Consider the following 16,137-nt stretch of genomic DNA (forward strand, 5'->3'; position numbering starts at 1 on the left):
ACATACATATATATGATATAGATATGGACTTAGACATAGATATAGATGCAGACATAGGTATAGGTATATGTAGTCAGGACATGTGGCTTCACTGGTGTGGGGAACTCCCAGTGTGCAAACTCTAGTGATGAAGCTCAGCAACTCATCTATAACTTAAAGTCTTAGAGAGTTGCTTGGGGCACCCAGAGATTATGTAATTTGCACATGATCATACAGATGGTATGTATTAGAGGTGGGACCTAGATCTCCCTATCCCTAAGGTCTATCTTCTAGCCATTATGCCCAGGATCCTCATCCATCCATTCATGCATCTATCTATCTCTAATAAATAAATAAAATCTAGTACATGCTAATTGACAAACTAGTATAGTCGGTCAGTGTTTGAGAAATTCAGAGGAAGAGGTGTTTCCTGAGGGTTGGCCAAGACAGTGAAGGAAGGACAGGATAGAATTTGAGATAGATGTTGGAGGAAGAGTAGAATTTAGCTAAGTGGTAGAGATGAAGGCAGGCTGCCGTATCACAATGCCAAGCTATTTCAACTTCTCTTGATCTCAGTTTTCTTCACTATAAAATGAAGGGATTAGTTTATGTATGGTTTAGTCTCTCTCCCATTAGAGTGTTTGCTTCTTGAGAGAAGGGATTGTTTTGTTCTTTGTATTTGTATCCTAGGGCCTACCATAATGCCCAGCATCCAGCAGATGTTTAGTAAGTAATAAATATTTGTTGATTGATTAATTGATTTTAAGTTTGTATGTATACTCTATGGGAGTAGGAATGTAATTCTTGCATGTTTGAGTCACAGTGAGTATTAGAACAATTTGGCCGGAATTGAAGACTCATACAGTAGTTTATTAAGAGATTAGTTTGGGGTGAGGGTGTTAATAAAGGTTAGACTGAGGAAGGTTTTGTACACTAACCTAAGGAGTCTGGGAGGGAGTATGTGGAGTGTTCAGGGAGGATTAGCACCCCTTGTGTGAGGGCTTGCCTAACCCTTTTCTGGGCTGCTCACCCACCTTTGGCCTCCACCTTTCACCCAATTCTCACCTGTGACTCCAAGAAGCTGTAGCATTACAATGGCCACATCCTGGTAAAACAGTCTTGGCACACAGACTAAACCAGGTTGAGGATAACCAACAGGCCACAGACCTGTTGGTGAGCCCAAGCATGTGAAGACTCCCCCCCACCCCACCCCACTCCACCATCAGAATGGGTGGATGAGAACAATTTGTTCCAATGGCCATAAAGGCAACTGAAGTAGGCACTGTGAGGCACTTAGAGCTTGGTCAGGCATTAAAGATGCCATCCACTGCATCCTGAGCCACTGCTAGTCATCCTGACTTTGTCTTGCCACTGGATTTTGATGACTCTGGAAGAGTGAGTGAGGTTGATGGCTTTGTGCAGCTCTGCCTCACCCAAGTCCAATTCATGCACAAATCAAGTCATCACCCTGTGATGTCTTTGGTCCTCTTCAAAAGGAAGAATGAACAATAGTGAGTTTGGATTTTATCCTACTGACAGGGGAGAATCATTGAAGGCTTTTGATCTAAAGATCAATACAATACAAATGGTATATTGGGAAGAGTCCTCAATTCACAGTGTGCAAAATAGATTGGGGAGAGGAAAGACTGGAAACAGGAAATATTCTCCTTTCTTTCAGCTCTTTCAAACTAGATTTTCCTTTGATATCACCGCCACCACATATCCTTCATCAAATTTTGTCTTCTCCGTTCTTAATGCAACATTACTGAATCTCAGTAACTCCATTACAGTGTTCTATGCTATTGGGCAGAACACAAATCTTCATTTTATAGCTATTCATGAAAAGTTCTGGCACTCACACCAACAACTTTCTGTAGCCGTCGTGTAAAGTTGTTTGTGGTTGATGATAAGTCCTAGAAATTAGAAATAACATCTCATAGGATCATAAATTTAGATGGAAGAGGCCTTGGAAGTCATCAGGTCTAATCTCCTCAATTTACAGATGAGGAAACTGAGGCCTAGGAGATGAAATGACTTTTGTCCAAGGTCACACAACTAGTAAGTATCTAGGATAGGATATGGACCTATGTTTTCTTCTGGCTACAAATCCATGACTTTTCCCACTGTACCATGTTGCTTCCAAGTACCTTTGTGCCAGTATGTTAATATAAAGTATGTCAGTTTAACAATAATTATAAAGCACTTCACCTCTTCCTTCCCCCCTCCCCACCACATTTTGCAGTAAATGAATGATAATATTTACCTTAGAAATGAACTGATACTATTATGGAGATCAAAGTTAAAAATCTGAATTAATCTAGGACAGTTCTTGGATTGAGTCTCTGACTTTTTTTTTCTAAAAATCTTGAAAACTATTTCAATACAATTTATTTCTCTTGTAATCCTATGTACTTCATTTTATGAATTTTGAGAAGGGTCCCAGAATGACCAATTTTCATTCCCTTCCTGACTTTGCTTTCGACTTTCTGGATGTTGATACAATGCCCCCCTTCTCAGCTTCCTTTTGTGTATTGTCTTCTCTTATTAGAATGTTAGCTCTTTGAGGGAAAAGACTGTCTTTCTTTTTGCTTGTATCTCCAGAGCTTAGGAAATTATAAATATTTAAGACAAGCTTGTTGTCTTGCCTAAAAATATTATATTGAGAAGGGTTCCATAGGCTTCACTAAACTGCCAAAAAAGTCCAGGGCACAAAAAAGGTAAAGAGCCCCTCATTTAGATAGGTCGAATGAATAGCCACTGAGTGGCTAGGAAGGAGGCACCCAGTCATTAGGTATTGTGTCATGCAAAGAAATGGTCAGTCCCTTAGTGAAGAGCAGATCAAGATCCAGTACCACTTTTTAACCACCTTAACTATTAGGTAGTTGGCACAAAGAATAAACCATTCCCACCAGTTCCATGTATCTGAATTATATTTGTTCCTTTGTCCACTTCGCAGGTGCAAGTTTGGTTTCCATTGAGTCAGCTGTGGAATCGACCTTTCTGACATACAAGGTTGAGCCACTTAAAAGCAAAACCAATTTTTGGATAGGAATGTTTAGAAATGTAGAAGGTAAGTATTGGTTATACCTTTTTTGTTTAGCATAAACATTTTCTGCCCCCACCCCTCCTCATTTCTACTTGTTAAAATCCATCTCTTCTTTCAAGGTCAATCTCCCACTGTCACCTCTTCCATTGTGCCTCTCAGAGGAAGTGTCCTGTCACTTCTCCAACTTTCCTTGAATACTTTGAATTTCCTTTTTGCTCCTTTCACATTTGACCCCTTTATATTCTCTTATATGTATTTGTGTATCTACTTGTCCCCTATCACATTCTACTCTTTTATACTCTATCTTACTTACTGTTGTATGTATTATTTTCTCTGTTGCCCCCAGGAGATGATGGACTCCTTCAGGGTAAGGATTTTCTCACTTTTCTATCTCTGTAGTGACTTGGATGTCAAAAGCACTTAATGTTTTTTGAACTGAAATTGAATTGAATTGAACATCTGGAATCTCTGTTCTGAGGGCAAACAACAACTTCAGTGGTTTTGTGATTGAGTCATGGTTTTCTCATCATATTTTCATTGTAAAAGATGAGGAGTGGATAAACTTAGTGCACAGCATGTTGTGGTCTTTTAAAAATATTTTATTCTGAACTGAAACATCAAATAAAGTGGGTATTCATATATGTATGTGTATGTATGTATATATATGTGTATATGTATGTATGTGTACACACACATATACATTTATATATGTATATACACCTTGCTATTAAGTATCATGCCATATGAGTGTATATATATATATATTTATGTGTGTATCATACCTAAAATTAGGTTTATTTATCTAGCTATCAATCTGAGCAGAAAAAGGATTGTGCCATGGTGATTTCTATTATATGCAGATTACTTTTCATTTTAAATAGATAATCAATTCAGACTTTGACTTTCAATTCTGTCCTGCTAATGTGATTTTTTTCTGGCCCCTCTGTTCACTTTTGTGAATTCTAAAAACATACTTCAATGACCTCTTTTTTTTCTTTCCTGTTTTTTTGGACAACCTTATTGCCATCCCCATCACACTCTGCTCCCTACCTACCCAATTGAAAAAAAATAAAAGAAAAAGAAAACTCTTGTAACAAACAACATATTGTGGTCAATAGGAATAGTTAGAGTTATGCTTTCCCCCCATACTTATTTAATATTCTTGATGGAATATTCTTGTACAGTAAAAGATTAAAATTGAAAAGAAAAAGAGTAAAACATTTCACTATTTGCATGAACAAGATGAGTTCAGCATATGAGCTGTGATTAGTTAACACTACTATTCCTATGAGCCTTTAAAGCTTTGAGTCTCCTTTTATAGTTGCCTAGTCAGTCAACTAGCATTTATTAAGCTCCTACTATGTGCCAAGCACTATACTAAGCACTGGGGATACAAACAAAGGCAAAAAATCATCCCTCCCGCCAACAAGCTCACGGCAAATAACTATGTACAAGTGAGATATAGAAAAGATAAATCAGAGGTAGTGTCAGTGGAAACGCATTGAGTATAAGGAGAACTGGGAAAGGCATCTTATTGAAGGTGGGTCTCTAATTGAGACTGGAAGGAAGCCAAAACATACTCTTCCTCCTTCGGGTTACTAATCTGAATAGTAACACTTGTATTCATTGTTTCACCGTATTCCTTATCATTCACTTTGTACATACCTAATTACTTTCTAAGTCCTACCTTTTTTATTTCCACAGTAGCTTTTGAATTATTCTCTTCCTTTCTCTTCCCACAAATAAGAACTCTTCATTTCTTTCCTCGCCAGTTTGCTGGTCTCATAAACAGATTTTTAATCTTTCTTTTAATCTTCCTCAAGTTCATTCTTTGTACCACTGCCAGATATATGTTTCTAATGTGCTGTTGTTATTGTACTGATCAAAAACCCTAAATAGTTTCTCATTTTTTTACCCAACATAGTCCAAACTCTTTAGTGTGCTGGTCAAAACCCTTAAAAGTCATTTAGGTCTCCAATCACCATTCCCTACATTAATCCATTCATAATCCATTCACCTTTAGCACTCTCAGTCTGGGTTGAGTTGTCCTTTTTGTGAGTAAGTATAAACTCAGGAGCTCCATTATGCACTGTCAGCCTCAGATCAAGTAATGCTTGCTTCATGTCCCAACTAGCCATTCATCCTGGCCATTATTTTGATATCCTCTTTAGTATAGCAAGTAATGCCTACTCCTTCTCCACCTTTGGTATCTGTTTTGCTCCAGAAACAATAATCAAATCAAAACTTTAAACACAATTACTAACGGAAAGTTGTATCATGGGAGCCAAGATGGTGGAGTTAACAGTAAATCGCCATAACCCTCCCACATTCACCTCTAAACAACCATAAAATAGCTTCACGAAACAAATCCTGGAACAGCAGAACCTGACAAAAAGATGGGGTTAAGCAATCTTTTAGCTCAAGACACTTGGAAAATTGGCAAGAAAGATCTGTCTCACCTGAATAAAAGGGGAATGCAGTCCAGGATAAGAAGCATTGCAGCAAGCAGCAGCAAGCCCCACTTCAGCAACCCAGTGGGAGATCCTGAGCCCCAGTGGGGTGGAACAAGCAAACGCCAACACCAGGACACTGCCCCCCACCACATATGCCTCAGCAGAACCAGGAGAATGGGCAGATTCCAGCTCCAAGAACTACCACATGCTTCAGTATAGCCATGGGCAAAGAGGCAACCACCAGCAGCCAGACTGACATGTGCTCCAGTGTTGCTCCAAAGAAATGCAGAAACACCCCACTGGCCTCAGAAACTGCCAGACCCTTATAGCTTCCAGTAGCACCGGCCATCCCCACCCCACCCCCTCAGTGCAGCACCAGACACAAGGGATTCCTATGGCCCTCAAGGCAACACCACTGTAGCACCAGGTAAACAGCAAGGGCCTGCATCCCCTGGCACAAGAAGCCTGAGATAGTGCCCTTTTCACCCCAGGAGCAGAGATCAACTTTTTTAAAAAAAGGAAAAAGGTCAAAAAAGACAAGCAAAAAGCAACAAAAAAAGAATCTGACCATAGAAAATTATTATGGCGACAGGGAAGATCAAGATCCAAACTCAGAAGAGAATAACAATATCAAAACACCTTTGGGCAAAACCTCAAAGGAAAATTGGAAGTGGTCTCAAGTCCAGAAAGCACTCATGGAAGAGCTCAAAAAGGAGCTTAAAAATTGTACGAGAGAGGTAGAAGCATTGAGAAAAACAATGAGAGTGATGCAAGAGAATTATGAAAAAAGAGTCAGCAGCTTGGAAAAAGAAAACAACTGCTTTGAAAGTAGAATTGGCCAAATGGAAAAGGAAGTACAATAGCTAACTGAGAAAAACAACTCCTTAAAAGCTAGAATTGGGCAAGTGGAAGCTAATGACTCTATAAGACATCAAGAATCAATCAAACAAATTCAAAAGAATGAAAAAATAGAAAAAATGTAAAATACCTCGTTGGAAAAACAACTGACCTGGAAAATAGATCCAGGAGAGACAATGTCAGAATCATTGGACTACCTGAAAACCATAATCAAAAGGAGGACCTGGACAGCATCTTTCAAGAAATTATTAAGAAAAACTGCCCTGATATCCTGGAACCAGAGGGAAAAATAGGCATTGAAAGAATCCACCAATCATCTCAAAAAAGAGGTCCCAAAAATACTGCCAGTGGCCAGAAAGGAACGATTCAAATATTGGGGAGCCACAATCAGGTTTACAAAGGACTTAGCAGCTGCAATATTAAAGGATCAGAGGTCATGGAACATGATATTCCAGAAGGCAAAGGAGCTAGAACTACAAGTAAGAATCACCTATCTGGTGAAATTAAGCATAAAACTTCAAGGGGAAAAATGGTTATTCAATGAAATAGACGGATTTCAAGTTTTCATAAGGAGAAAATTAGATTTGAATGAAAAAATTGGCCTCCAATATCAAGACCCAAGAGAAGCCTAAAAAGGTAAAAAAAAGGGAAAAGAAAACATAAGAGATTCAATGGAGCTGAATTGTTTGCATCCCTACTTGAGAAAATGATACTTGTAATTCAAAATTGTACCACTAATAGTACAGCTAGAAGGAATATCCATACAGGGCATGAGTATCAGGTGAATTGGAGGGAATGACATAAAAATAATTAAGGGATGAGAAAGAGGAGTACACTGAGTGCAGAAGGAAGGGATTGATAGAATAAGGTAAATTCTCTCACATGAAGAGGCATGAAAAACCTATTATAGTAAAGGGGAAGATGGGAGGGTGGGTGATGGGCATTGCTTGAACCTTACTCTCCTCAATATTGGCTCACAGAGTGAATACAATACAATCAGTTGAATCTTGAAATCTATCTTACTCAACAGGAAAATAGGAGGGAAGGAAATTAAGTAAAAGGTGGGGGTGGGAACTAACAGAAGAGAGGGCAGACAGGGAGAGGCAGTAGGCAGAAGCAAAACACTGAGGAAGGACAGAGTGAAAGGAGAGAGAGAGAGGAGGGAGAGAGAGAGAGAGAGAGAGAGAGAGAGAGAGAGAGAGAGAGAGAGAGAGAAAGAGAGACAGAGAGAGAAAGAGAGACAGAGACAGAGACAGAGACAGAGACAGAGAGAGAGGGAGGGAGAGAAAGAGAGAGAGAGAGAAAAGCATAAATGGGGGGAAATAGGATGAAGGGAAATTCACAATTAGTAATTGTAACTGTGAATATAAATGGGATGAACTCTCCCATAAAATGAAAGCAGATAGCAGAGTGGATAAAAAACTAGAATCCTACAATATGTTGTTTACAAGAAAAACTCTTGAAGGAGAGACACACACACAGAGTAAAGGTAAAGGGCTGCGGCAGAATCTATTATGCTTCAGCTGAAGTAAAAAAGCAAGGGTAGCAATCCTGATCTCAGACAAAGCAAAGATAGACCAAAGTGAAAGAGAGAAGGAAGGAAACTACAGCTTGCTAAAAAAAATCAGGCAATGAAAAAATATCAATATTAAATATATATGTACCATAGTATAACACCCAAATTCTTGAAGAAGCTAAGTGAGTTATAAGTTCATGACCAAGCAAGAGATAGAGAGCATTACAAAATATAAAATAAATAATTTTGGTTATATTAAATTAAAAAGCTTTTGCACAAACAAAACCAATGCAACCAAAATTAGAAGGAAAGCAGAAGGCTGGGAACCAATATTTACAGCAAGCATTTGTGATAAAACCTCATTTCTCAAATATATAGAGAATTGAGTCAAATTTATAAGAATACAAACCATTCCTCAATTGATAAATGGTGAAAGGATATTAACAAGCAGTTTTCAGATAAAGAAATCAAAGCTATCTATAGGCAACGAAGTGCTCTAAGTCACTTTTGATTGGAGAAACGCAAATTAAAACAGCTCTGAGGTACCACCCCATACCTGTCAGATTGGCTAATATGACAAAAAAGGAAACTGATAAATGTTGGAGAGGATGTGGGAAAATTGGATCACTAATGCATTGTTGGTGGAGTTGCACACTGATCCAATCATTCTAGAGAGCAATTTGGAACTATACTCAAAGGGCAACCAAACTGTATACTCTTTGATCCAGCAACACCATTACTAGATCTGCATCCCGAAGAGATCAAAAAAAGGGGCAAGGATCTTCATGTGCAAAAATATTTATACCAGTCCTTTTAGTGGTGGCAAAATATTGGAAATTGAGGGGATGCCTATCAACTGAGGAATGGCTCAACAAGCTGTGGTATAAAAATGTAGTGGAATACCATTGTGAAATAAGAAATGATGAATGGGCAGATTTCAGAAAAACCTGGAAAGACTCGTACAAACGGATGAAAAGTGAAATGAGCAGAACCAGGAAAATCCTGTACACAGTATAAGCAACATTGTGTGATGATCAGCTATGATTAACTCAGCTCTTCTCCGCAACACAATGATCCAAGACAAGTACAAAGGACTCAGGAAGGAAAATGCTATCCACATCCAGAAAAAGAACTATGGAGTCTGAATGCAGATCGAAGCATTTTTTTTCACTTGCTTTATTCTTTTTCATGTTTTGTTTTCCTTTTGATCTGTTTCTTCTTTCACAACTGTGACTAATATGGAAATATATTTCACATGATAGCACATATATAACCCATATCAAATTGCCTACCATTTTAGTAAGAGGAGAGGGGAGAGAGGAAAGGAGGGAGGGAGAAAAATCTGACACTCAAAATCTTGTAAAAATGAATGCTAAAAACTGTCTTGGCATGTAATTGGGAAAAAATAAAATTCTATTTAAGAAAAAGAAAGTTCTATCAATTGACAACTCTGTAGGTAAATTTACAATCCCTGTTAACTACCCAGAATTGGTTTACTCAGAGTTAATCAATAGGCATTTATTAAGTGCCTACTATGTGTCAGGCACTGTCCTAACTTCTAGGGATACAAAGAAAGGCATAAGACAGTCTACACCCTCAAGGAATTCGCTATCTAATGGGAGTAGAGTAAAATGAAGCTTAAAAATGGAGATACAGGGGAAAAGTTACCTGGTACAATGGAGTCACCCAGCCAGGTTGGGAAATGATATGAGGAGGTATGAGTTTCCAAGTTGATATCATCTTGCAGAGTGATGAGTTTTTGAGATGATGAAGTTCAAGAGGGTATCTGGATAAGGAATGATGAGGAGAATTCTCTGGATGCCATGTTTAAGTGAAAGAGGATCAGGGAGGAGTTCTCCACTCTACCCTTAGCAATCAGAGGGGAGAAAGGGCCCAGAGGCACAAGATACTGAGGAGGGTGAGTTTCTGAGTTGAATTCCTCTTGAAGAATCAAGAGATTCTGAAAATGGTGAAGTCCACCTATCTGGAGTTAGGCAAAGTCCCTATATCTCCCTATTGAAATATAAGCTCCTTGAGGGCAGGGACTATCTCACTTTTGGTTTGTTTCCCCCATCATGTAGCACAGTGCCCAGAACATGGTCAATATTTAATCTTTTTTTTTTTCCATTCATTCTACAATCTGGCTCTAACCTACACTTCCAAGCTTACCAAAACATTTATCTCCTTCCTGCATTCTATTGTCCAGCTAAACTTTACTCCTCATGAATTTCTAAGCATAACTTCCTGCCACTATGCATTTGCTGACATTATTTCTTATTCATGGAATAAACTCCTTAACACATCTGTCTGTTGAAATTCTATCTGTTCTTCTAAGTCCAGTTCAAATACTACATCTTCTATGAAGCCTGCCTGGAAGTTGGAAGTAAACTTTCCCTTCTCTGAGCTTAAATACTTCCATTATGCAATTATCAAATTTGATTTGTATTATAGCTATCTGTGTGGATTTCTTAGCAACCCTACTTGATTCTAAGCTGCATGATGGCAGGATAGATGTCACGTACGTTTGTACTTCCTTCAGCACTAACTCTGGTACTTCGTAAGTAGAAGATACTTTTAAAAACTCTTTAAAATTTCTTGATGTTGAGTTAGTTTCTGCTTGTCTTCAACAATTGGACACTGTAGCTCATAGGTGAAAAATGGTTTAGAATCTATGGACTCTATTATGAATTTTTTAAAATACATCTATATAAGGTCAATATATCTGCCTACTTAAAAGAGTTGAGGTTTTTCATGGTGATTATTGCTAAGTGACTTTTGGCTCTCCCCTCTAACAATCAGGGAACTGGCTTTGGATAAACAACAACCCAGTATCTTTTATCAACTGGAAATCAGGAGAGCCCTCTAGTGATCGTAATGAAGACTGCGTGGAGCTCTATTCCTCAAGTGGACTATGGAATAACCTTTACTGCTCTTCTTACAAAGGGTATATTTGTAAAAGAGAAAAAAGTAAGTATTTTTTTTCCTGTAATGTTGAAATGTTCATCACCATTTCCACTACTCACATAGTCAGATATAAATGAGGGGCCAATAGAAGGAAGTAAATAGCAATTTTTAGGTATCCAGTAGAATTTGAACCACATTGGAATGGAATTGGGACATTATAAATGGAGAACGACCTTGGGAGTTTAGAGATAGGTTGAACGTAACCATGCTTAAAGAGTTCTGTCTGTCGCTCTCCAGGAAAAAACAAAGCCATTTATCTTTATGTTCAGATTATAATTTAGGCTTATCATTTTATTTTGATGATATATTCTCATACTGCCAAAATCACAAATGGTTGAGAAAACCCATTCTGGGGATATTGATAGCCCAAGCAACCTCTCCAATACTTCATATAACTAGGATCTGATGCTGATGATAGCTTGGAATGATGCAGTGAACAGGGAATCAGGAGACTTTTGTGTCTGACCTTTGCCACTTACTGGCAATGGCATAACCATGGATGAGCTTTTGACCTCTCCAAGTCTCAATTTCCTCCTTTATGGAATAGGAATAATGATACTTCCAATATCTATCACATATGGCTCCTGTTAGAAAAGTATCTTATAAACTGTAAAGTGCTAAATAAATGTGAACTATTACTATCATTATTATAGAAAAGTTCCATCAATAACAGGATACTACATTCCATGAGTACAAGTATAGGATGGGCAGGGAGATAAAATAAAGCCATGGAAAGAGGCTGGGTGAGTACAGGCAGAGCAAATTATAGTAGAGCACAGTCTAAATATAGACTCAGCACATATTTGAGAATTAAATAATATAAATCACACAAGTGCCATTTAATTATGGGCTCATATAAACTTTAAACAAATGTCTTTTTTTTTTAAAGTTGTTGATGTTAAACCTACTCAGGCATTGATAAAACCAAAAGGTAAGGACACTACAGAAATTTCAATGCTAAAAATGATTAATATGTCTGTATATTTTTAAAATTTTTGTATTTTCAACTTCTAACCTTATGTTAGTTTAAAAATGATAATGAAATAGCCAATCAGTGCATCTAGAGCTAAAATAACCCTACAACTAGGTAATATTATTAACATTTTGTATGTTGCTTTGTGTCCTATGGGCTATTTCTTACTTGTCTTTCATTTCTGACAAATGTGGTATGGAAGAAGAGGCACAAATTCCCCTGCTCTGATAAAATCACGTTGTCCTCTTCTCCCTAAGTCAGATTCTTGGCCACTTTGCCTGTGTCCTCTCTCTTACGGTGGCTCCTCCTTCTTCATAGATGGACCAGAGACTAGAAAAGCCCCCAAGTCTCATAGTTCAGCCGGGATCATTGTCGTCGTGGTGCTCCTAATTCTGACTGGAGCTGGTGGTGCTGCATATTTCCTTTACAGAAAAAGACAGGTCCGAGTACCACAAGAAGCGAACTTTGACAACACCCTCTATTTTAACACGGGATCCACTCCAGGAGCTAGTGACACGAAGGATCTCATGGGCAACATTGAACAAAATGAACATGCTCTCATTTAGTGAAATAACATAAGGACATTGATCTATTATTGTGTTTGATAAATTACCCTTTTGGATAAAACTTACCCCAGCCTTGAGCCAAAGTGATTGTTTCCATGTGAAATTGTATTATTCAGTTGTGTGCTATTTGTCTCCCAGCCCTTTGTGCACTGGTGAAATGGTTGTTCCTTTTCTAGGTCCAGCAAGATCTTTTCTCAAGAGAGTAAGTATAAATATACATAGAAATTAGGCTTAATACATTGGCCCTGTTTAATTGTTGTTGGTCTTTACCTAAAAATATGACTGTAAGAAAGGCTATCAGATTCGTGTAAATCACACACACACACACACACAAACATCATATGGCTTATGGAGCTCTTAGCAAAAGCACACGCCTAATTCTGCTGAAATTCTGCAAACAATCTTCTAGGAGAAAAGGATGATTGGGTCGTATTTCATGTGAACATTCCATAATCATAATACTTGAAGGAATTGCAATTCAGACAATTTCAGGTGATGTAAAAAATTCAGGCATGTTCCTTTTGGGGCAGTTTTCATTATTAACAGTCATTTCCTTAGTATTGTATAATTTTGAATTGTATTTTCATCTGAGAAAACATGGTTTTACAATGAGAGCATTGCAAATTTCATAACTTTTGTCCTGAGTAATTTTAAAAATATTTCCCTCAGGTGTCAATGGGTGTGAAACAAACACTTAAAAGTTTACTTTGTCCAATCTCTTTAAGTGATGTGAAATAAAGATCTCAAATAAGGTCTATTTTTAAAACTTTGGCATTGGTGTTAAATTCTGTGATTGTGACTTTGTGTGTGCGTATTTTTTTTTAACATTTTTGCTTGTCCAAAGTACCACTACTGATAACAGTAGTTATATTGCCATTGAAAGGCGTGTATTGATCTAGGAACTTTTTAAATGAAAGGACATATGTTCCTTACTGTAAGCAATAGATGTGTCCCTGAAAAATTGCACATAAAGCAAAAATTTATGCCTTATTTATTTTCATTTATCTTCTGTTTTCCCTTGATCAGAGCAATTGCTGCAGAATTATATAAAACAGAGGCAAAGCTCATTAGACGACAGATTACCATAAAATCATAGGATAATAGACTTAAGAGTTATATAAGATGTTGGAGGGTATCTAGTCTTCATTTGACAGATGAGGAAATTCAGGACCAGAGAGGATTGTTGACTTACCCAAGTTCACAAAGGTTCTAAGGAACACACCTAGGATTCAGACCCAGAGATCTTCTGACTCAATATCCAGTGCTCCATCTACTTCATCTTGCTGCCTTGGAGTTAAAAGGAGTCTTAGAATTCATTTACTGGAACCTCCTCATTTTCCATGTGAGGAAACTGAAATGTTAAGTAATGAGGACGCACTACTAACTAGTGACAAAAACATGACTGCCTGATTGAGATATTAAGATCTTGCCTCTGAGATTCTGTTACTGCTTTAAAATGTAGCTAAATATCTGTGCTCTTGGTGACCTATTTTATAAAAGAATTGACCAAACTATTTCACAGTGGAGTCTATTATGTATTCCAAAGTTGACTGATTTTTGAGTTCCAACCAAAGCTTGAGCAAATAATTATTGTTGATTATTTTGGTTCCAATCTAAAAGGGACTTTAGAAATTATCTAATGGAACCCAATAATTTTACAATGGAAGAAACCAAGGCCCAGATAGGTTAAGCAACCTGACCAAGATTAGTGAGTAGTAGAGCTGGCATTAGATCCAGTTGGTCCAATGCATTTCCAACTATCCCATGATGGATACCCAGTGACCATATTATTGGATTGGGCCTATTTTAGATGGTAGGGGAAGGGATGTTCATCCTGAAAATTGCAAATACTGACTTCCAGGTCTCAACTTCAGTCTACTGAAATTTTATATGAAATTGCGGGATCAAAGTTTTAGCTCTACTACTAATACTCCTTGTAACAGTAAGGAAATCACTTGACCTCTCTGAGTCTAGAAATCTACATTTTATCCTTTTTAAAAATTACAAATACCATAAATTCAAAGTGTGATAAATCAATGTTTGGTGAGAGCATCTGTTCTAAATTGTGAAATGAAACCTAAAGATGGTGATGGGTACATGTTAATATTTATGTTTAAGAACCATTCAGATAAAAAAAGTCATTGGGAAAAACATTAGGATAAGATGTTTAGGGGTTGGATTTTTTTTGGGGGCCACATCTGTAATTTCATCAGTGTATGGAACCTCTTGTGTGAAAATATCCTCCACTCATGCAAATAAGCAACTGTTCTCTAATTTGTTGTGTTAAAGAGCTGGCTGGAGAATTTAGAGGTTAATTGAACTGAACAGGGTCAAATAAACAGCATGGCAGAGAGAGGATCTGCACCCAGGTCTACCTAACTCTAGGCCAGCTCTTAGTCTGCTATGCCTTTGGTGGCCTGATATTACTTGTCAATATTTTCATTAAATTAAAAACAGACTCTGTATTGTATTTCATAAGAATAGAAGCTCACAAATCCCTACAAAGTAGACCTCATTACCACCTACATAATTCACTGATTATTCCATTCCATGATTTCCTATTCACTTAAAAATGATGCCACTTGGTTAAAGCTACGGATTGAGCTCTCCCAGTAATATGACCCATATCCATTTCTTTCATAGGAAACAAATATGTTCTAAAGAAGGCATGGATGTCAGCCATATAACAACAACAATAGTAACTCACATTGTATTGCACTTGAAGGTTTTCAAGGCACTTTGGGAAATGGCTTGCTTTTATGATTACTTTACTGAAGGGGAAGAATTCTAAGAAGAAACAGCTTCAGTGAACATATTTCTCCTTGTTTTAATTTGATATTAAAAAAAATAAGAGGATCATCAAACACAGTTATTTCTTCTATAATTGCTTCTATTCTGGATTCTCACAAAATTTAATTATATTTAAAATTTTATGTTTATGCCTTTTGTTTTTATAGCACATGTATTTCCAAATATATTTTTCCTCCCCTTCAGTTTTACCCAGAGAGCCCATTCCTTGTGACAAATATTAAAAAGAAAGAGAAAAAAAGTTTGGTAAAATCAACCAACAAATCTACTTTCTATACCAGTATATGCAACATCCCACACCCACAATTGCCCATCTCTTCAATGAAGAGGGGGATATTCATTTTCTCTACTTTTTCCCAAGTCTGGTTTGGATAGTCACACAATTTTAAGTTTTACTGCATTGTTCTTTCCTTCTAAATTATTATAATCATATAAAATTTTTTCTAGCTTCTACTTACTTTATTCTGAATCTGTTTGTATGTTTGTCTGAATTCTTCATTTTTATGTTTTCAGATGGCAAAATATTGCATATATTCATGTTCCACAATTTATTTTGTCATTCACCAAGCACTTACTTTGCTTTCAGTTTTTTGTTACCACAAAAAAGTGCTGCTATAAATATTTTGTTGTATATGATATATTTCTGTCTTTGATTTACTTGGGGTATATTCCTAGCAGTGAGATCTGGGTCACTGATCAATGTGTTAAAGTTACAAGAATTTGGGTCACTTTTTTTTTTAGCATTCATATGATCTTAACATATTGAAGGGGAGCTTTCAAGATTGTATTTTACTCAGATGCATCTTATAGACACAAAAAAGAATAGTGAGAACTTTGTACCTTTCAGTAAATTGGATGGTTAAAGAAGTCCATAGCAGAATGTCATTTGCAAAATCCAGCTATTCCTTTCTCTTAGTTTCATCAAAGATGCCCTCAGGACAGTACAGTATAAATTATGCTTATTTAACCCTTGT

The 16,137-nt window shown here is 37.2% G+C and overlaps 1 protein-coding gene across 1 annotated transcript in view; it reads left to right on the plus strand.

Annotated features, from left to right (window-relative positions):
• The window catches only part of MRC1 (mannose receptor C-type 1), a 127,947-nt gene extending 114,822 nt beyond the window's left edge, over nucleotides 1–13,125 (plus strand). The window contains exons 27-30 of the mRNA XM_027847954.1: nucleotides 2,936–3,049; nucleotides 10,652–10,819; nucleotides 11,706–11,747; nucleotides 12,108–13,125. Of these exons, the coding sequence (XP_027703755.1) occupies nucleotides 2,936–3,049; nucleotides 10,652–10,819; nucleotides 11,706–11,747; nucleotides 12,108–12,355 (572 nt within the window). The 3' untranslated portion in view covers nucleotides 12,356–13,125. The remainder of the gene's footprint in view (nucleotides 1–2,935; nucleotides 3,050–10,651; nucleotides 10,820–11,705; nucleotides 11,748–12,107) is intronic.
• The last annotated feature ends 3,012 nt before the right edge of the window (nucleotides 13,126–16,137 follow it).

This window comes from Vombatus ursinus, unplaced genomic scaffold, assembly GCF_900497805.2.
Source record: "Vombatus ursinus unplaced genomic scaffold, bare-nosed wombat genome assembly UNPS02005459.1, whole genome shotgun sequence".
Lineage (NCBI taxonomy): Eukaryota > Metazoa > Chordata > Mammalia > Diprotodontia > Vombatidae > Vombatus > Vombatus ursinus.